The sequence below is a fragment of the Rhamphochromis sp. 'chilingali' genome (genome assembly GCF_963969265.1).
Source record: "Rhamphochromis sp. 'chilingali' genome assembly, chromosome: 1".
Taxonomy (NCBI): domain Eukaryota; kingdom Metazoa; phylum Chordata; class Actinopteri; order Cichliformes; family Cichlidae; genus Rhamphochromis; species Rhamphochromis sp. 'chilingali'.
The window spans coordinates 26,646,124-26,669,656 of record NC_137929.1 but is presented as its reverse complement, the minus strand read 5'-3'; the positions used below and the strand labels follow the sequence as shown (position 1 = coordinate 26,669,656).

Genomic DNA, 23,533 nt, shown 5'->3' with positions numbered 1-23,533 from the left:
TTCATAAATGTGCTGGAAGTTTGAAAATGAGAGCCCCCCCCCCCCCAATCTGGGTAATACAGTAACATTTAGAAAGGTTAGTGTTGAGTTGGAGTCCTTCAGGTAAAGACTTTACCCACACTGAACTTCCCTTCAGCTGACATTGGTTAATTTTAGGCAGCTGCTGTAGGACCGTCTCAAACCGTTTACCATGTTTGTTTCACGCGACATCAGGAAACCAATCAAGGTCATAGCCGACTGTTATCATCCATCTCTGTTTTTCCACATATGCAAATTTGATTAAGTTATTATTAATCAAGGCCGTCACTCAAATCAGCTGAAAAGTGGGTCACAACATCCATCTTATCACAAAATTACCTCTGCGATTTAATCTGACGACAATTAAGCACCAAGCTATTCTTCCATCCTGGCACCATTTCCTCCCTCACCACCTTCAGTTAACCTACTTTACCGAGTGGATGCAAGCCAACCGCGCATGGCTTAGCGACGCTCCGAGTCACTAGATCCATGGAGGAGTTTGAGAATGTCAACCAGCGTCAGCTGCCAGCATCCACCCAGCAAGCATGCACAGAGTAAGTGAAGCATGATCAATAATGCCAGTTGAACTACAAACTTGAGTGATTCGGTGCGGTTAATAAGTAGATAATCAGATCTATTGAACCCCTTTAAAGACAGCAGGGTGTCAGAGGAGATGCATAACCTGCCACACACGAATCAAGTTATTTGGAAAAGTATCAAGAAAAAAAAAAAAAAATCCTTCAACGCAACCACACCCGGATTGAATGCTAATAAGAGGCAGGGGTGGGCTGAGAAAACAACATGAACCTACTTATGTAAAATAACCCAAACAGCCTGCCTCCAGCACACCAACAGATCCTGTCACATTCCAGCAACAAAGGTGAGAAAACCGGAGAGTATAATTTTCTTGCATTGATCAGCAGGATTTCAGTATATGCCAAGTTTTTTTCCCCACTTGGTGAAATCTAATTACTGGTGGGACACATTGTTCTGAAAGGGCTGTGATTTGACAGCTTCATATGAATTGCACGACTCCAGCTTTCAGATAAAATACACATTTTGCTCCAGCTGAGAAGATCAGCACGACGTTTGTAGGGAAACTTTGACCGAAGGACTCTGAGATTATTAGTTCTTAAAGACCAAAGCTGCCCTCCACTCGAGCCTTTTGTGCTTTTCTTTCGGTGCTTATGGTTTTACTAAAATTAGCCACAAAATAATCGCCTAATAATGGGAAGGTGCACTGAGAAAACTGCTCTGACCCAGGCAGGGACGTGGGACGTCTGCAGGTGTCTAGCAGGTAGCAGCAGAGCTTTTGATCCACGGAGACCCTTGATGACCCACAGGACTCAATCTTGTTAGAGGGCAACCTGTGGATGCTCGACTCAGGAGTTTGGAGACTTTGCTGTGTTCCTTAAACTGTGTGTGGAGACCATCTCCCTGCTGCTGCTGCTGTCAGGGTGGGTGCTTGGTCTGCAACATGGCGTTTCTGACGTGTCAAAGAAATGAATCAAGGACCCAGGATTTGCCGGAAGGACATCACATCGTAACAAGATCACTGATGTTACGCACCTGTCAATAGTTTCAGTGTTGTGGTATAATAACATGTATCGTGTAGAATATACAAGGCACACCAACACGATTCAGATTTAGTTAGAGCTAACTTTATTTGTAAGTACAGAGAACATATATCACTTTATTTTTATTTTTGAGATGCAATCCATTTTCCTTCTTTTGCAATCCAGCTCAGTCTCTCAAAGGACCCAAACATACTGAGAACAGGTAAATGTAAACTACAACAGTAAACTAGAAAGAAATGTAGATTTAGAAGACAAACGAACCCTTGATAAATGTGAACATTTGGTGTAATGGAGAAAGAAATCAGCAGGCAGTATTTCTGCTAAATAAACAGCTTTGTTTCATAAAAAAAAAGACGTGATACAAGGAAAATGGAAATGTCACAGACCCTATTTTCATATTCTGACAGCTCAGCTGTAGATAGCATGAGCTCCAGAATAGGCTGACATTATATCCCCTTGTCTGAAACAAATAACATTTTCCATCTGTGTGTACTTTTTCTCCAATTTATTCTTCTTTCCCCAAGACACTGAGCAGTAGTACATTGTCATAAGCATGTCTGTTAGAATGATTGCTGGCTAAGACAAAGAGAAGCATTGAAACTTTATTGCATGAACTGCTGTTATCATCTAACATGTGCAAATATACACAGAGGGAAGCGACAGGGGGATGGAGGGATAAATGAAAAGGTGGTTGGGTAGATGAGGCAGAGAAAGCAGGTAAGCGAGGATCGCTAACCAGAAGAGGAGGCAGGAACTTTAACATTACTGCGCAACAGCTTGTCAGAAACACTTATTCATAAAAAAAATCCCACCAATACAAGTTTGTCTCTTTGAAAAGAGTCAAACATGATAAACCAGGAGATACAGCGAGGCACTGCAGTGGCCTGGGAGAGCGAGGAGACAGAGTCCCAATTAACTACGGCGTCGCTGCTCAGTATTGATGCACGGTTCGAAAGCGGATTCATTCTCAGAGGTAATGGAGCAAAACTGCTGGAAATAATCCAGTGCAGTACAAAGTGATATTTTAATTTTGTCCCCCAATCAGTGTATTCTGTGAAGGAGCACAGATGTTATGGGGGAGGGGCTGAATTTGCTCTCATACGCGTGCACATTGACTCATTGGTACAAACACACCCACATAGATGTATAAAGCAGAGTGCTGCTGCTGCTGGGAGTCTCCAGAGTCCCTTATTAGTCCGGCTAATTTAACATCATTTGACAGAGAATTAATCCATAAATTAATCAGCAGAGCCTCAGAAAATAACATCACATGGCTCCATTACAGCACCATGTAATCCCATTTACACCTAGCATTGAAAATCCCCATGCAGACAGACCATCCGCCATAATCTCTGGTTCTGAAGAGACCGTCAAACTGCTTCTCTGACAACTTTTCCAACATCACACAAACCAGACACTCTAAAAAGACCTCAAACGCCACGTCTGTGTCGACATACCTCTAAATATTCATACAGATACGCTTTGAATTAAGAGCCATGTTCAAACCAACGCTAATCCGATTTGCATATATCCACATTTTGAGGGTGGGTGGGGGTTAAAATCAGACATGAGTAAGAAAACACCTGCAGAGATCTTTTAAAAAAGGAAACCACTTACTTTCACTGGCCTTCGACATGAGATGTTTCTGGTGCGCCCTTGTCAACAAGCCATCTTTATTGTGCTTCTCTTCTTGCAATAAAACCCCATACAAAAATATGGTCTAAAAACCAGATGGACCAAATGTGATTTCATTCTTCAGCCCCTCAGTGTACTGTGCTGTCATTTCTAAGGAAATGTTGGGGAGGGGGGGTTGTGCCTAAATGCTACAGTGATTACACATTCCCAGAATGCACCGTGAACAAAGAAAAACAATGAAGATTGTTCCCATACGAACAACAGCGACTGTGTAATACATCCACAAGTCTATTCTTCTCTTTTGAAACCAGCAAAGTATGAAATCACCGAGCAGTCAGAGACAAAAAGTTCAATCTACTCACGTTGAATGTGTGAGGCAACAGCAATGCAAGTAGTTAAAACCCTGTTAGCGTTAGATATGTTTAGCTCACATTAAGACTAGATTAAGACTTCAGCAGTGGAATGTATCACACTTCAAATATATGATCTTACTCTAAAATATTTAATGCTATTTTCCACAAGTTGACGGATGTGCGCAAAGATGCCATTATTTGAGTTAAATACCACAACTATGGAATTACTTTAACAGGGGACTCAGTAAATTTCTTCTAATCAATACACCGTTTTGGACTGTCGTACATTTTTGCTCCCATCAGGTATCTGGATATGAATACGGCCTCACTGTGCATCCCCCAGTGCACCCAAAGGAATATGTACATATCTAGGGCCACAAACGCCCGTCTTCCTCTTCCTCCTCATTTCTCTCCCCGTTTCTCCAGCTGCCACCATTTCCGGGATCATATCGTCTGAACGCCTGCCTACTGCCACTCCCCCCCTCCGCTCTATTCTTCAATTTCCAGTATCAGGTCATCTCCCTCCAGGGAAGCATCGGGTGTGACATGAATAGCCTTAATGGTCCCAGCCATTGGGGAGTTGACCACAGTCTCCATCTTCATGGCAGAGAGGACACACAACGGTTGACCTTTCTCCACCTGTAAGAAGTGCAAGCACAGCTCAATAAAAAAATGTCAAATGTACAGATCGATGAACAAAACTAGCTGGTTTAAATTTGGATGTTTATGTCTCATGAAACTCTGAAATTTAGATTCTACTACAGCAATGTCTGAGGTTTTTCTCTTTAGTGCGCACAAGACTCTTCTGACGATGTCTCAGGTTCAGCGTGCACTACTTCCAAGCACTTTGTTCTCCAATGTGCCCTTCTCTCGCTTTGAACACATTTGTCCTGTTTGTTATTTATTCCCACTGTCTTGCTATTTATTTACAGAAAAGAATTTCGCTGCTGAGGCCAAAGAGACAATCTTTGAAAAAAGGACTTGTATTGACTCAACGGGATCAGATCAAGTATCCAAATGTTAGAACATTGAGAGCAATTACAAAAACCAGAAGTACTTTAATTGAAATGAGAGATCACATGATGAGGGAAAAACTGTAAAAACCCTAAATCGACTGACCTTGGATCCAACTTTTACTTTGACCTCTAGGACCTTTCCAGGCATCGGTGCTCCCACCTGACCCCGGATGGACTTCTGAGCTTTGGGATGGAACTTCATTTCCTGGGTGAAGAGACAAGACAAAAAATAACGCATCCATCTGTCTGGTCAGTCACTCTTCCAAGTACCCCCACACACGCCTGTCGCCATTTATCCACTCATCCAGGCAGTGATCTATCCATATAGTCATAACTGCCCATTGAAATGTTCCTCCCTGCTGAGTCCCCTTCTACACTTCACAACCATCTGTTTCTATGAATAAAAATCACTAGGGATAGACTGTCTGTCACGAAATCTGTTTTTCTTTTCAAATCCGACTTCAACGTGCCAAACAATTTTCAAGAATCTTCCCTTGCATGCTTTATACAATTATAATTCAAGGATATCCATCTTTCACTCAAACTATCCAGTCTAACGGTTATTCATCATTTACCAACTCGCAAGTTTGTCCTTTGATTAAAAGTATCAATTTCTCTGCAACGTCATCAACCCGTCCACTTTCCCAGCTGTATCTCACGTCTCTCCCCAAACATTTCCTGCGTACCTTCATGGCGACTGTGTCTTTAACAAGCACAGATCTCAGCTGTCCGTTGAGCTCAAAAAAGACCTCTCTCTGCCCGGCCTTGTTCAGGTCACCCAGTGCCAAGGCCTTGATGTGGAGGATCTTCCCTCTCTCCAGCTCCACCTGAAACACAACAGAGAAGATGAGAAGAAGGCAAGAAAAATTAAAGAGGGGACGGTGTGCAGGAGGAAGCGACGGCGATTATATTGCATTAGAAGACTGAAATTAACACATGGATACTCAGTTCACAAGTCCAGCTGCAGCAATAAAAGACTGCAGAGCCTGTTGGAGGAGAAAAAGTTAACTTAGGCAGACAATATTTCCTCCTCTTCCTGAGTTCTTATTGCTTTTAGGGTGGGCTGAAAGCAATAAGACATCCTATGTCTGTGAGAATTTTTATTTGACACTCAATAAGAGCGTTTTTTTTTTTAAAGCGGTTTTTAATGTCACCACATCCAGTTAATTTCCTGTATCTATTTTACCTCGGTGCTTTTTACTTAACCTGCGTGTGCTGAAGTGTGTTTGCGTAAGACGGCGAACAAAGAATTGCCCCCGTTTACAGGAAGCACCTTACATGTTAGCTCTGTTGCTAATGTGGTGTATGTGTTTGGGAAGCGCTGAGCTCAAACCACTAAGTGCCAACCATTTAGACTAGGGGCTGTGGGTTAATACTGCTCTTAACATAATAGTGTAGTGGGGTTAAAAAAAAAAACAAAAAAAAACAGGCTTATGCAAATTTCTTAATCACAGCCTAAAACACGCTTTGTGTGACACTTCTTTGAACGGCAGTTTGGAGTTTAAATTGCTGCTAAAATCGCTTTCTGCTATCAGAGAATCATCAAATGTAAATTTTTTGATAGATTCAATCTGTGTTTTTAGTTCACACTGCAGGCAGTGTCCCTTCAAATTAACTGAACCAAGTGTGCAAGCACTTTAAACCACACAAATAGGCCGTAAGCATAAAAACGTTCCCATTTAGTTCAAAGTCTCTGCAATATTTTTTTAAACTTGTTAGCTATAACAATAGGAAACATCAATAATTACGTCTATAAAGAAGAAAACACAACTAAGCAATGATGCAATGGTTTGTGAGGAGGACTAATGTACTGTATGCACATATAATTACAGTGTTTTTAATTCACTTTGCTTTTGTAATAATGTGAGTTTCCTAACTGCGGGACAAATGCAGGCTCTTTCATGCTGTACGTGTTGGTCAGAACTGGAAGCTTTGAAAGCTTAGTCATTTTAGACATTTCAGACATAAACACTATTGTGAAAATACACAAAGGATCATTTTAAATGCCGTCTATCCATCCATTTTCTTCCGCTTGCACTCGACAATTAACCCAGTCCCTGGACTGTGGGAGGAAACCAGAACACCCAGAGAGAACCCATGCAGACATAACAAAACAGGCACACCGGCTGCATTCAAACCCAGGACGTTCTCACTGTGAGGTGACAGTGCTAACCGCCACACCGCTGCACTGCCCTGGTTTTCAAAAAATCCTTTGCAGCCAAGAACTTGTGGACATCACCACATGGTGTTTTTCTCCCCTTGAGATGCTCGGCCAGGCCTTCACTGCACCTGCATCGAGTTACTGCTCAGTTTTGTCTTCATGCACTAAAGAGCATCCTCTGCTGGTTTGTGATCAGGTGACTGACATGACCGTTGAAGAATATCACATTTCTTCGCCCCAAAAACTCGGCACTGTGAAACGTTGTCCAATCGGTTGTGCAGCATTTGGCTCAATCTGAGCTGGCCAGTGCATTCCTAATTTTCTAAGAATGCACTACATAGCTGATTTGGCTCCTTTTTTCCTCTGTGATACTTTTATTTTGTTTGTTTTTTGCTTGATGATGACTACCCTTTACCTGCATCAACATCTTTCTGCACCTTACATTGAGAGTTCCAGTGAACACCTACCATGTGCAAGTGCAACACTTGAGATCAACTCTGAATCTTCTACCTGCCTTCTCTATCATAGAATAAAAATGGAGCAGGGCTCATCTGACCTTGAAAAAGAACGGCTGTAAATAATTTAAGTCCTGTAAGTATTTCTTTTTTACACCTCTTAAAGTCTGTGGTCTGTAAGCAGTGCTGCAATTTTGCCTCTGTCTGTCAAATGTGACAGAACCACAGAGTACTTAATAGAAAGCAACTGTTGATTCAATCAAGGGAAGCGGTGCATTTCTATAATCTAGCTCCAAATCTGACCCAGGGAACCCCAATTTGATGACTCCTGTTCTTTGCCCACTGACCTGCAAATAAAACACAGCTGACAACTATGAGGAGAGTCCGTGTTTGGCCTACAGTCTGTAAGCCGTTTGATTCAAGTTCATTTTCTCCAGTCTTTTGAATATTCATACACCAGTTTGTGCCTATTTATGTCAAAGAAAACTCAAATCCCAGGCGCCAGGTGGCAGTTATATAATGCACTCTGGTGTTCTGCATACTCGTCCAATATTTTTTCTCCTGCAGATAAACTTTTCTCATGCGACACCATCCCCCGCTGAGTCAACTTGCATATAGAGCCACGCTTCTGTGCTCTTTTGTGACTTGAATAGCTCGTATTTCAACTCGGTCAAATCTGTCTGCACATTAAAAACATGTCACACACGCCTGTGTGTTTTCGAATCATTTAAGGAGTCATTTTTCTTTCACTGAAAATCAGAGTCATAAGGTTAACTGACAACCTCTCAAATGACCTCAGAAAACATGAGCGACTCAAATGATTAGCTGTGAGGTTTTTTTGTTTTTCTTTTTAAAACAAAAACCTATTATTGTACTCTGGCCCCTTTTCTCCAGCAGGCTCCTGGGTGGTTGTCAATCTGCTTCTAGTGCTATAAGAGCAGGAGGAGGAAATGCTGCGCTGCTACTGACTGAGATCACACCACTGTGTCGTCTGTGTGTGTGGTAGAATTAATTCTGTTCACCAAAAGTTTCCATTTTGGCCCCAAAGTCATGTTTTGGGAGTGATGCAGAAAAATATAATTTATTTATTTAAATGTGGGTTTCCATCTGCTGTATATACATATACATACAGCCATATTCATTCTGCACATGTCCTCTGAGGCTAGAAACTGAATCGGTTTTTACTTTTACCAGACATGTCAATTCAGACATCAAATAGAGGAGACGTGGTATAGACAGAATGACAATTAGAGAAATAAAGAGGCAGGCAGGGGGAATGACAGAGACATGACAGCGGGCCAGAGGAGGCGAAAAATGCTTCCTGTCTTTTGCACAGCTGTTAACTCTGTTGTTTGCTACCTGTGAGTGTGTCTTAAGACAGACGCGCATCATCTCTGAAGCACAAGCAGGTCGACCACCTTCTCATATCAATTCTGGTCAGTCGTGCTTTCTGGCTTGCCGGTCTTCCCCTCGACACCAGCCGCTCTACTTCTTCATTTATCTCACAGCCCTTCTCAAATCTCTCATCTCACTGGGTGGAAACTCATTTTTCCCCGTCTTTCTATTTGTCCAACTTTTTCTCTCTGGCTTTCAATCTCGCTCTTTGTCAGTCCTCCCGTGTGTCACGGCTTTCTATTTTGTATTGTTATTTTGTTACCTATTTCGTTTGTTTATGCTTCCCTTCGTACCCCACACTGCCATCTGAGCTGCTGAGTATCCATTGATATTCCAAACTAAACCTCAGCGCAAAGACAAAAATACACGATGCTGCAGATATGTATTGATCTTAATTTTATTCTCTTTCTCTGGGTGCTCCGACTCTTTCTTTGCAAGCTTTTGCCTTCTCTCTCTCTTCTTCACATTCCTTTACACTAAACTTCTCTGCAGCTGATGCTGTTTTGTTAGGCCCTTGACAGCACTTTGCAAAAAACACAGCTGCCTACCTTTTTCCATCTGTGTGTCTTCTACACTACATCTCCTCTCAGGCGTTCCTATATAAAACACTAACTGCATATAAGAAGAGTTTCTAACCATTTAGGAATCTTTTGATTATTTTGTTAGAGATGTGAATGTATAAGCAACTATAAAATCCAACACTTCTGTGTGCTGTCTGCAGCCGCCACCTTTGTTGCATAAGCTTCTCTACATTACACCTCTTCTATTGTTTCACAGTTAACCACCTACAGTCTTCAGGTTCTGAGCCCCACAGATAAGCAAGAGAAGTTATTTAAAGTCAGTATACCTACTAAAACAACTGCACACCTCAGACTTAGGACCTTCTTAGAATTAGTATGTATAACAAATTCTTCTGCACTTAACAACATCAGATAAACTACATTGATGGTTTCAAAGCCAATAAAATACTTTTAGACCAAACACTCAGCTGCTTCCTGCTTTGGTTTCTTACCACTATACTGTTTTTTTGTGTCTCACATACACACATCATGAATCTCTTCTAACCCAGCGACACATTAGTGCTCTTCTCGCCTTTACGCACCAGCCTCCTGTCAGACTCACCTGCTTAGCCATTTTTGTTTATCATATCCCTGCGTTAAACAAGTTTCCCTTTCTGCTTAACACGATGTCTTTGATGCGACTTTATTAATGACTTGTGTCGCCCGTGACAGTAATGAGATTATGTGTCGGTGTCTGCGCACATTAGCGGTGATGGTCGGTAAATAAATGACTCCGTGTTTGTGAAAATCTGTGTTTATATTTCTGTCAAACATGATTAATAGCACACTGAATCATCAGCACATGCCAGATACACGTAAGGCGATGTCGCCCTCCGCCTCTTTTTAGTGCTGTATGCATGTGTGGGTGCATGACTGCTATGGACTGACCAGTAACCCGTGAGTAGGTGTATATTTATGTATGTGTGCACATTAAAAAAGGCATCAGATGTTTGTTTTTCTCCAAAGTGGTAACTTCTCTTATAAGAGGGACATGTGTAAATGGCCAGCGCAGCAGGACTCAGCAGGATTCATAAAAATAAATACAAATCCGATCATAGTTCTCTACAATATTCAGAACAAATGTTTGAGGCTCGCTTTCCTTTCTTGGCCTATTCGCTAGATTTCCAACAACCTTGATGGGAAGTGCGGAACAATATATGATTACAGTGAAAGCCTTTATATCCGATTCCCACAACATCAGCTGCTGCAGGCTTTGGGTCCAGCGCTGAGCTCTAAAAGATGTGCTGGCTAAATCATTTTTGATCAAGACTTTGTGTCTTTTACAGACTATCTGCCAAAAGCTCATAAACACTGTCAGTTACAAGAACACAGTTAATAATGCATCTGCACTGCAAAAGTCACGTGTATTGACAGCTATCACCTCGGATTTGTCAGAAGCACCTACAAAGCTCCAGCTAGAAACTAACCATTTCCTGTTTTTCTGGGCTTTTCTCTGCTTTCACAAAACTTACTGTAATTCTACAAACTAGTCAGTACGGCCAAAGCTACAAACACCAATTGATAACTGTCTGTTACAGGAAAAATGTTTCTATGTTTCTTTACCTTCTTTTAAATGTGCAAGCATGCCCTTTTGTCTATGGTTAGATTAGTTTAGAATTATCTTTTTAGACTTTCTCAGCAAAGACATACTGTTTTGGGACATATTGTTTTAGATTGTTTTATCTCTCACAGCCTTCTCCCAGCTCTCTGCTGACGAGACTAGCGCCACATATGGAGTTGTTTATTTTATTTGTTTTGTATTTTCTTATCCTGTTCTCACTGTCTTTCCTATAAAAATTACCAAGCCACTGTGCATGGTGTGAGTTGTCCTTAGCAGCTCACCCGTGTACACGTTTGATAAAGAAAGTAACTTTGTCTCATTGTGTCTTTATTTCTCCTGGGTTTTTTACAGAGTTTTCCCCCAACATTTCTTGGTCCTTCGGAGCCGGAGCGCCTCCATCGTGTCCCATCTCCGTGACCAGTCCACGTTGCTCGTCTGTCGACAGCCCACACACTAGGTGTGTGGTCAAAGACCAAGGGCGTTAAATTCGAGTCTTGGCCAACGTTCTTAGAAAGCGACCCACGGTGGTGGGGCCCGATCGAGGTGGACCAGACCCGGCGACACTGACCAGGTAGATACAGACACACTGACACAATCTTGCGTAAAATCGTATTTTAAATTCAGGGAATTTAAAATAGCGAAAGTAGCTCGTCGCGACTGGAAGCTCCCCACTTCTGTGGGTTTAAAGTAGCTCGTCGGCTGGTAGCTTGGAGCTCGTCGACTGGAAGCTCCCCACTCTTGTGGGTTAGGTTTGGAGCTCTGAGTAGCTCCCCCCCAGCTGGGTCAAGGGAATAAGTAGCTCGTCTACAGAAAGACTGGCAGCTCCCCTTATTATAAGGGTTCCGATCGCGCGAATAAGTGTGAATGTGAATGTATGTGTGTATTGTTGTAACTAACGGAGCAAGCTGACTTTTCACGGTCCAATAAGAGACTGAGCCGCTCCTACTGTGTTTTTCTTTCACTGCTGTTCGCTGAAGTGCTGGTGGCTTGGGAGAACGGTCGAGTTCCGCCTCGTAAAGTTCACACCGCTTTTGGAAATAGTCCGAAAGTAGAAGGGCGTGTGAACAACCACTCTCATTCCTCATACCAGCGAAGGTGGATAGCAGCTGTATTACCAGTGTATAAATAAATAAATAAAAATAAATAACTAAATAAATACATAAGTAAGATACACTAAATAATAAAAATTGAAAAATGGGGAATAAAACCTCTAAACCTCTTGCCAATAATGGGCAGTATACACAAAAGTTCATTAATGACGAACAATGGATAGAAAATAAATATCCAGGTGCAGGAAAAATCAGCGCAAGGAGATGGCGTAATCCTAAAAAGACGTCATGTCCTGGGTGGGAGGGTACGTGCAGCCCCGCAGCTTTAACACAGCTCAAAGATAGCTTATTAAAGGAAATAAGTGCAACCACAAATCTTAGAAAGAAAGGAAAACGCACAAATGAATTAACTTTCCTAGATGCATGGAAAAAAGAGCAACAGAGACGTGCTGAGAATAGAGAAAAGAGACAGAATAAAAAACAAAAGCAAAGCTGTGAGATGCCTGAAGCAACGGCTGCAGCCCCTCCCCCCTATGTTACTGCCTCTGCATCAACCCCCAAGCAAACAGACAAAGATGCAGTTGTGAATAACCCTTACGGTTCAGTGCAGGCAGATTTAGCTAAAATGTCATTAACACATGCACCTGAAGCAGATATAGGGGAAGATCATGTAGGCAGGGAAATATGGCCTGACCCCCCAAGCCCCCCAGGAGTATTTCCATTAATAAGTTCACCTAACCCCAGATATGGTCAGCCGATTGGACCTATGGGGCATCAAGACACACACCCCACAATTCTTGTGTTTAGACCATGGTCACATGAGGATTGCAAAAATGTTCTTAAAGATGTCCCGCCCCTGCATGACGGTTTTGACATATGGAAGAGAGCAGTTGAAGCAATTAGGACTCAATGGTATTTAAACGGTCATGAAATGTACCAGGTACTTCAAGATCTTTTAGGTTTGAAGTTTGGCTCAGTGAAAGGCTCTTTCACTGGGGGGGCAATTAATAATCCTTTAGATTCTTTAGTGGTCGGCAACGGACCACAACCCCTGCGTGCAGGTGACCCTGAATTAGAAGGCCAACTACATAATTTCTATGAACGTGTGAAACTACAGCTGGCCCCCAAGCCAAACTACAATAAAATAGGAGAGGTAAAACAGAAAGAAAATGAAACTGCATCAGACTTTTTAGACTGCCTGCGCCCAGTTTTTAGGCAGCATTCAGGTTTAGATTATGCCGATGGCGATGCAACGCCATTCCAGCAGCAATTAAAAAATGCGTTTCTAAATGGCCTGCTCCCACCAATCAGAGCACATGTAGAGAAACATTGGGTCACAATGAACACTGGCAACCTGCCAGATGCCCTGTTACATGCTGAACACGCCACAAAAGTGCACAAACAGAAAAATAAGGCTGACGTCTTCACCATAGATTCAGAGACAGGTTTCCTTGCATTTTCGGGAGGCTATCAGAGACAGAAAGGGAAGCAAGGTAATCGACAGCAAGGCCGCAGACACAGAAACAGAGACAGCAGATATGAAAGAGACAATGCCTGTTTCAACTGTGGAAAACGAGGTCACTTTGAACGAGAGTGCAGAAGTAAGCCACAGACACATAATAGTAGGAGGAACAATGACAGGCAAAACAGTGGCGAATCTATGGAGAACAATGACATGTGACTAGAAAACACACAAGACATGAACATTGATGAGGGAGGGGAAGTTTTTAACATAGAACAATTGCTATTAGGGTCAGAATACAAACCAACGCTGCTAATTCATGTGAACGGGCAACCAATCCAAATGTTGTGTGACACCGGAGCATGTAAAACGGTTCTAAGGCAGCCGCCTAAAAACTTACAGTACTCAAAAGACACATTAGTTGTGAAGTCAGCCACAGGCCTCACCACTGTACAACAACTAACTGCCCCCTTAGAACTAATACATACAGAAAGTGGCCGCAGGTGCTTCATTAAATGCATATATGACCCGTCATGCCCAGTAAACCTTCTAGGAAGAGACGCTCTGACAAAACTCAAGATAGGCGTGATACCGGAAGAGAATGGCATGATTGCTGAATGCATGCTAAATGATAACACTCCAGAGCCAGATAGCATTAACACGGCACACAGCAGCAACGTGCGTCTCTCTCAAGGCTACGGTGTCCCACATTATTACTGGACTCTTGAGTTGCCCGAGCTCACAAAGCTACACAATGTGGCCCGCAAATATACACCCCCCACATCATATTTCCAGAAACCCACTGACTATCACAACACGTTGAGATTTAAACAAACTCCAGGCCCAGACCCACTTTACGATCAGCAAGTGTGGAAGCTAGGACAACAGAGTTTGACTTTACAACACCTGTATGTCACAAAGTCGGGAAATGCAGTGTGTTCTGTAATCCAATCAGCAGCCGTGAAGGCTTTGAACCGCATGCCTAAGCCACACGTGTCTGTAGCGCATGACTATCATTCAGACTGGAAGGATTTAGGAAATGTGTTAGCCAGGGTTGAAGCAGACACTTATGAAAAAACGGAAGACACTCATGAAGGCTGGCTTCAAGGCCGCCGGACGGGTTGTTTCCGACACACACTGGGTTGGCTGGTCGCAGTCAGGCCCGCTGTACACCTAGCCGATGCCGCTGAAACACATGCACAATTAACTGAATGACATCAGGCAGCACTAGCTCAGCTGCCTAAAACTCTCTGGTCTACAGGCCCTGCTGATGTAGGCCTTATAAAAAATGCAGATGAAGTAAGAGTAAAACCTCTCTCAAAACACAGACCACTGATATCTCAATACCTACCTACTGACCTGGCCCCAAGTCTCAGACCCACTGCCTGATGTAATTCTACTGAACAAACTGAACGCATCACAACTGCCAGTATGTGTGATGAACAATGGATCGCGGGCAGTGGGGGAGCTGCCTACTCACCTATGTAAGTCCATATACACTTTCTGCCCACCAAGGAACGAGAGGAAGTGTATGACCTGTTCAATCAACGCCACCTGTGCCAGTAACACGACGCTGATGGGCCTAAACTGTCGCTCCGACTACAGCTACCGAATGCCACTACAAACAAAGACTCAGTACCAGACAGGATGTGCACGGACGGCACCCAGCAGCAGAGGAACCAGAGTTTTGGCTGACTGGTACTTCCTATGTGGCAACAAGGCTTATCTGTCACTCCCTGAAGGTTGGGGAGGTCTGTGCGCCCTGGTGGAATTATCAGATCACGTTTTCTTCATGCAAAGTGTTGCACATCACCCAAGCAGCCGGCAGAGACGTGAAGTGGACACCGCCTCCCCCAATTCTTTCGGCATTACCGTGGACACTGGAGTGCCGGGAGAGTTTCGCATCTGGGGAGGAGGAGTGAAATTCTTACAGAGCTTGATCCCCGGCATTGGAGTTGCCGAGGTGCGGGATCACGTGGAAATCAACCGATATGCTCTGCTACGACACATCAACTTAACTAAGACCCTGGGAACCGCCTTAGCAGGAGAACAGCAGGCCATCAGAACGATGGTGCTGCAGAACAGACTGACACTAGACCTGCTAACAGCATCACAAGGAGGAGTTTGCAAGCTGATCGGGGAAACATGTTGCACTTTTATCCCTGATGGATACGAAACTGGAGGAGACATTTATGAAGCTTTGCAGAATTTGACCGCTCTGCAAAAATATGTCACTGAACACACACCTGGAGCAGCTACAGCACAAAGCTGGCTGGACTGGCTGTTCAGCGGTTCATGGCTGGCTGCTGTAGCAAAGCCATTTTTCCTTCTAGGTATCATCATGATAGCACTGCTCATATTAGTGTTGTGTGTGTTGCCATGCCTAAGAGTAATGATTTCACAGATGATAACAACTACAATGACTGCTTATGTTGCCGTGCCTGAAGAAGAACAACATCCCGTTGCAATTCTGTTAGAGGAGAACTTGTACTAGCTGCTAATAAATGACGTGGTGATTAAAAATGACTTGTCAAGTGATCATGCACTGATTAAAACATTAGTAGGTTATGCAAGTTTTCATGCTTTTAATTTTTTGAAGTCTTCAGTTTTAAACAAAGTTTTTCATTTTAAATATGAAGTTTTCATTATTTTACACATAAAGTTTTCAATTTAAGGTTTGCATCGTTTTAAGTATAAGGTTTCATCCTTGTTTTTGAAGTTTTCATTTTACATATTAGGTTTTCATCATTTTTAAATATACAGTTTTCACTTTACTTTTCACCCTTTTATTTTTTGTAAGTTTTCGTTTTAAAATATATCCTTTATTTTTTGTAGTTTTAGTTTTATTATTTTTTCTTGTTTATTCCACTTGTTATTTCATTTACTATGTTTTTCTTTGTATTATTTTCTTTTGTTTTATTCTTTAGACCAAATGACTGCCATTTCTGCTATGCTGACATTTTGAAAAATTAAAAAATTGTTTAAGATACTTAATAAATAACCTTCACAGACAATTGTTGTATACATTTAAAACAAGTTAAAACAGGAGGGAATGTTACAGGAAAAATGTTTCTATGTTTCTTTACCTTCTTTTAAATGTGCAAGCATGCCCTTTTGTCTATGGTTAGATTAGTTTAGAATTATCTTTTTAGACTTTCTCAGCAAAGACATACTGTTTTGGGACATATTGTTTTAGATTGTTTTATCTCTCACAGCCTTCTCCCAGCTCTCTGCTGACGAGACTAGCGCCACATATGGAGTTGTTTATTTTATTTGTTTTGTATTTTCTTATCCTGTTCTCACTGTCTTTCCTATAAAAATTACCAAGCCACTGTGCATGGTGTGAGTTGTCCTTAGCAGCTCACCCGTGTACACGTTTGATAAAGAAAGTAACTTTGTCTCATTGTGTCTTTATTTCTCCTGGGTTTTTTACAGAGTTTTCCCCCAACACTGTCACAAACTGACACGATGCTACCTACTCTTCTGCGCACTGGACTTTTTTTTGTTGCCGTCACTCATTTGGCCACCACGCAGTCCATCTCCAACTTCACACTCAAGCTGTCAGAGTCTCATCAAATGCAGCATCTCACATGGCCAAAAAGTCAATTCGCCCGGAACTCATGCAACTCAAAACTCCCCCCAGTGACGGCTGCCTGTCTGTTAACGTTGTCAGTGGTGCTTTGATAGGTGCTCGACTGCCAGGTTATTAATATTTCACTGGTGATAACTCTGGCTTTCAAACATAAAGGCACGCGGCACCTAAGGAAACTAATGCATTATGTATCAGACGGTATGTCCTGAAGAATATAGGAAGAAAAAAGCGAATATAGCCGATAGCACAATGTCTCACCGTCGATACGCGCAATATAAAACCATGCCAACTCCAGAGAACTCCAGTTACAATAGTAACAATTCACGCTTAAATTCAGTGAAACAGCAATGAGACAACTGAAATCAGTCGTTCTAGTCTTTTAGCCTCCGTGAGGTGACTCACTCTCCTTACGACGGGTCACTCTTTGACATGTTTTCATTCCACGGTTTGCTTGGCACCGCTAATCGGATCCGATCTGATGAAAGTGCCCATCGTCATGACAACAGGGGCAGGCTCGTTTCTGTGGCAAAGACTGATGTTGAGCACAAAACTGAGTGAAAGAAAAAAAAACAAAAAAAAAAAAACGACAATAGCTCTGACGGAGAGGAGATTAGATAAACAGCAGCAAGACGAGGTGACAGCTGAGGTTGGAAAGAAACATCAGTGTACTCGGTAAGTGTGAATGACAGACACTTAGGCAGGGAAAATGCAAACAGAATCATTGAAAGGTAAGACGGGCTGTGTATATGAAGTCTTCAGTTTAAAGGAAGGACAGTTAGGAAATCATTTTAAATGGAAGGAAAGTCGATACAGCAATAGGCAAGACTGATTATTGATACTTTTTGCTTTTCTTCCTCTAAAATTGCAGATTTTTTTTCTTGCTATTCACACTGACTATTTAGTATGTTGCCGAGTGTGAAAGGAGCTGAACAATGTATCCCAAACTGCAAATTCAAAGCAAATAATTACATGCTAAAACTGCTTAGGCTTAATCAAATGTTTGAAGGTTTTATTCTGATCTGTGGTTAGGGGTCTGGGTATGGGTCCCCTTACAGAATTCTAACTCGAGGCATCAAATGATTTGGGTGGATGAGGTGGAGCTGCGAGTCTTTAGGGTCAATACTAAATGAGCACAGTGGATTTTTCCTAATAATACAGCAGGAGGGTAGTAGTGCTTCCTATGTCTCCGGTAATATAAAAATCAATTAACACCAGCCTGGAAACATTTTGCTGCACTGAAATGAAGCCGTAATTAAACATGGTTGCCTTTCACTGCTCTGAATCACTGTCAGTCGGATCCGTGTGCGGCAGTCATACTGAGGGAATGAAGAGCAATTTCTGAAAGGAAGAAAAAGATGCAGGAGGATCAGATGATTTATAATGTATGAAGGCTGTTAGGAATATACTGGAATTTTAATACTCGTCAAAAGATTAGAGAGTTTGACGTAGAGTACAGAAAAGAACCCCTTATGAAAGAAATATGTACTATATAGACAATTAGTTTAACATATGAAAACAAAATAAGGACGATGTATGAAGGCTGAGGGGAGAGTAGGCCGATTACTCACTGAGCTTGCAGCAGAATATCACACACTCTCAATGCACAAGACTTAAAAAGTAGATTTTAAGACACCATGGAAAATAAATCTGTGGGGTTTCTCTACAACACACCCATATTTATGAGCATGAATACTTCTGAAAAGCCTCCAACTACATTCAACCAAAACAGCAACAGGAGGCTGAACACACACAATCTCTACAAGAGAACTGGAGGTTTTTTCATATTTAGAGAGAAAAAAATATGTAAAATGAGTTAAAATAATGTGTTTATGGATTTAAAGGTTTTCAGTGACTCATTTTGCAGGGCGACTGCAAGTACCGACGAACTGACTGCTAATTTAGTTAGCTGGCTATATTTTGTCCATGTAGTTTAAGATTTCATAGTTATATTTAATTTGAAATATTCAAATTGAGGCACATTTAGGGGATCAAAAAAAATCTTTTAGTATAGATCCTGTACGCCAAATGCTTGCACAGACAGCAGATGGCAACTCCTCCAGCTGCAACGGCAAATTTAATTGTATAGAAGTTTATGATGTAGCCGTGGCTCAGGTGGTAGAGCGGGTCGAACTGATGAGTATGTGCTATTTTTATATAATATAGCAGGAGGGTAGCGCAGAAAAAAAGAGCTTGTATGAAGGTGTGTGATTAGGTGAGCGATCCTTAGTACCAGTCCATTATGAGAAAATGCATACGGCACACTTGTATTTTTATTATTTCAGACCTCAGTAAACATTTCCTAATCAGTATATTCTTGTTTGTTTTAATTCTTTAATACAATCTTTAATTCTAGTGTTCTTTTGGGGAATTATGGCCGCTAGCAAAGCAGACAAAGAACTCAATAAGCCATAATGTAGCTTTCTTGTGAGAGATAAGTCACCACCATAATTCCATGAATGGTCCCTGGTTTCTACATGAATCCAAAAAACCAACAAGGTGACAGCTATAAATACCAAACTCAAGGCCTCAGAATAGTAGTCGAACTAATGGCTGAGATTAGGGTGGAGTTACTGTAGACTGTAACATTTTAGTTACAGTGTTACAGTGTAACATTTTACATTTAACACTAACTAAAATGTTAGTATTACTGTAACATTTTAGTTACACTGTAACATTTTAGTTAGTGTTACTGTAACATTTTAGTTACACTGTAACATTTTAGTTAGTGTTACTGTAACATTTTAGTTAGTGTTACTGTAACATTTTAGTTACAGTGTACAGTAACACCAAAGGCAGCAGGTTTTCAGGTTTCCTCAATTTATCAAGGTGACAGGAATCAGTTCAGTTTCATGATGTTGTTATAATCAGCTTCATTTTACACTTCACAAGGTTAACATGTAATTGTCACGCGTGTAGGTTTAGTTAAGTTAAAGAACAAAAACACAGGAAGGGCTGCAAATCTTAATCATCCTTTTATAGAAGTCATAAAAAAGCAGCAACAAAAATACTTCACAAGGTCACTTCAGACCTTGTGAAGTTAAAAAAGAAAAAAATGTCACAGACATCTCTGCCCTGCCTCACCTCCTGCTCACTTGTTTTGTACTGATGCCATCTGGTCAGAGGTACAACCACACCTCTTCACCCAAACTGAAGTCTCTTACTATTCTAGTCCATTACTAAACTACAACTAATAATAGTTTTGTTTGTATCCGAGTGAGTTTACTCTTTAGGGACAGAGAAATCTAATAGAGTACCATTTGTATTCCCTCAATACCGAGTCGCTCATCTTCCTACATGATCTGGCATTAAACAGACCAAAATCATGTCTAACCTCATGTAAAATTACAGGATAGATTTTGAAGGAAAACAAAAGGTTATTAATACAGTTTTATTACGTTAACAGACCAAATCCATCTGAAAACGTTTCTCTGTGATCAGACGCGACTGTGACATTTGTAGCAAAAGTTTCTGTCAGCAGCTACATCACACTCCAATCTGCTCTTCAATCTGAACTTTAACAATCATTTTAGGCTAAGTTTTACTCAAAGTGTTAATGAGTAATGGGAAAAAAATTATAAAAAACAAACGAGTGTCCTTAAACGTGCCGTCTCCTTTTCATAGAGAACTGTTTAATAAGCACGGCAAATACCTGACATTATTTCTGCTGACTGCATATTTATTAAAGTTTAAACTCTTCTCCATCCTGCTGCTTCTACTCGTGTAACATTATGAAAGTGGCAGAAACTAGGTGACAGCCAGTTATTACCTGTACTTACATGCAAAATGATTCATGCTTCTTCTGACTGCACTGTTCAGCTGCCTCTCTGCTGCAGATTAAGCGAACACTATAATCTTTATAAGTCAGCACCAGTTAAAATTTTTGGCACGACATGTTGGTCCCAGTAGTTTTCACAAGCCTCGTCTCAAACATCATACAACTAAATTAATCTGCTATTTCAGTGCAGGAAGGCCAATCTGCTGGCCACAGGGATCAGAAATCCTGTTTGTTGTTCCCCTGGTAAATTGTTAATATCTCCGTCCTCCCACTGTTATCAGCACTTCACTGTGACTGCACCAAACCGAATCAAACCTCAGTCATCCGCACTGACGGAAAGATCATTTCCCGCAGATAACGTCTTTTCTTTATTAAACTGTTAAAACATCAGAGTTAATTAAAGATAAAATTGGGCCATTAGAGGAATTAAGATTAAATGTATTATGATACAATTAGTGACAGTTGCTTAACAATAACGTGCACTTTTCTTCACCCCACTTCCCTCCAAAAAAAAGCAAATGATAAAAGAGGTGTCCACAGACAGCAGGGGTTTTTGTGCATTGTTAGCATTTATTTATTTAATATCCTTTAATATCCTATGAAGGTTGGCTTTGAATGCACAAGAATTAGGCTGAAAACAACTCATTTAATGAACTCTACTTAACTCAAGTCATTTCTCATCAGCTAACTGAATCCAAGAACATTTACTCAGTTAAAATCCTGCTTTAATAGGGGGAAGTTTTTAACCTCGTTTACGTGTCCGTGTGGTGATTCATGCATGTTAAAGATGATATTGTGAGCGTAACAAGCTAACAAAGCCGTGGCAGGAAAAACAATTAGATTAGTGATGTAAAAACAGTGAGAATGGTGTAAGTGGTTACTTACCTCAAACTCTTCCGCAATCTTGGGTCCATCCAAGAACAGCCTGGTGCTGAGACAATCCACTGGGCCAAAGTTGGCTGAAAAAAGAAAACAGGAAGTGCCGTTTTTGTTAGAAACAGTGTCGGCGCCAGTTCTCTGCACATCAGTTAAAAAAGTTCAGAGATCAGCTCTCTGATCCAGGATCAGTAATCTTGATAACGCTTGTATGGTTCTTCAGAGCCACAAGAGAATTAGATTATCCAGGCCGAATTCAATCATCCGAACTGATGGTGTACTCTTGTGGTCATTCAAATGGGAAACATATCGACACTGGAAACCACGACCAGCAAATCTATGATTCTATCAGGAACTTACTGAGATAATTCACACTGACAGTGAAAACTTCAACAGAAATAAGAAAAGAGGAGTTTAAAAAAAAAATAAAATCAAAAAAACGTCTGATCTAAAATGTGAAAAAGAAATAGAAATAACTGCATTACATCATGCCTTTATGCTTACGCGTCATAAAAGTCAGTCACAAAGTAAAAATGCAAACACCTTTGTACTTTCAAGAACTACAGGTCAACAGAACAAAGATCTTCTATCCTGATTTGTTTAGAGCACGATGAAGGCAGGATCTCCACCTCTGAGCCCCTGACATGGTGCAGCAGCAGTGACTTGATTTTAAGTTCCTCAGATGTTCCGTCACATCACAGGTCCCTCGCTGTAATTACTGCAACTCATCCACAACTGTTGATGGGCAGAGGGAGGAAATCCCACATTTTCCCCCAGATGTTGGCAAATTAGCCACAACCAGGTCCCTCCAACTTAAATTAATCTCTCAAGTTAAAGAATCAGAAAGGAAAAAGGATTTTCCTTTCTGATTCCCTGAAATGCTGTCCAGGAAGAATCCCACAGCTTCAGTTTAATCATTTAATCTTGTTTGCGTAATTAAACTCGCTGCCGTGTAGGATTGACTTTACATCCACTGGATGATCTGGGATCAAGCCAAACTCCTATCAGCTTGATTAGACTAAAATATAAACTTAGATATGGAGAACAGGCCCCGGATATGTGCCTTTTATTAAACTCCCACCAAACTTCCCATATGCTGATGCATAATAGCTCATTTTCATCACACCACACGGGAGAAACTGCAGAATATCCAGCTTTAAAAAATGGCTTGTTTTGGTAAATATTGTAAATATGAAACACTCATAAAAGAATGAGTGTTCACATTAGATTAAGGGTTGTATAGAGCCTAGCCCGCTATTGAAGGAACAACTGCACATTAATTAAAAACCTTCACATAGAGCCAACGCCAGACTAACAACTAACAACGTCCTAACTCCACAAAGAATAATTAAACTCAGGTCAATCCAGGCAGCAGCTTCAAACTGCTTCCAGTCAAATCTGATTCATATGTAACCTTTATTGTTGAATTTGCTACATTAGTCATTTCTTGCTCCAAGCTTGTGCCTTTAGACCAAGTTGGAATTACGATGATTTCTCTCTCCAAACACAAAAATATTTGCACCAAATGGGTCAACTTTATACTCTGCGTTCCTGACCCAAGTTTGGCTGGTACCAATTTCAAGCCCCAGTAGTAACACAAATGAGAACAACATACCACAAACTAAGACTTGTTTAATCACACGAATGCAGTGTGATTAAACACACATTTCACACAGCAGTTAAATTACAAAAATTGAAACAGAAAAAAAAGAAGTCTCATAAACCCTACAGTTTATTTCCAGTCGGTCCACTCACCAGTAAACTCCTTAAACTCCTGGAACACCTTGGGGTACATGGCTGCTGACATCACATCCTCAGGGGTGATGTCATCCCCATGTGTGGCTCGCAGGCCCTCTTCCAGGGACTTGAAGTCCATAGGTGGCAGAGAGGCACCAGGTCGACCGTCAATGCGGGGAAGAGACTTCAGCACCTGAAATAGGATGTTGAAACGGAAAAGGAGGAAATGAAGATGAAATGAGAGGGGAAAAAATAAGCAAAAGAGGGTCCCGAACAAACTATTTACTAAAACTTTATAAAGTCATACAGTC

At 41.3% G+C, this 23,533-nt stretch overlaps 1 protein-coding gene across 1 annotated transcript in view; it reads right to left on the bottom strand.

Moving 5' to 3' along the window:
* Window positions 1-2,669: 2,669 nt before the first annotated feature.
* The window catches only part of pcxb (pyruvate carboxylase b), a 332,441-nt gene continuing 311,577 nt past the window's right edge, over window positions 2,670-23,533 (bottom strand). The window contains exons 23-27 of the mRNA XM_080905198.1: window positions 23,241-23,415; window positions 21,495-21,568; window positions 5,286-5,426; window positions 4,703-4,804; window positions 2,670-4,222 (exon numbers count right to left, since the gene is read on the bottom strand). Of these exons, the coding sequence (XP_080761324.1) occupies window positions 4,073-4,222; window positions 4,703-4,804; window positions 5,286-5,426; window positions 21,495-21,568; window positions 23,241-23,415 (642 nt within the window). The 3' untranslated portion in view covers window positions 2,670-4,072. The remainder of the gene's footprint in view (window positions 4,223-4,702; window positions 4,805-5,285; window positions 5,427-21,494; window positions 21,569-23,240; window positions 23,416-23,533) is intronic.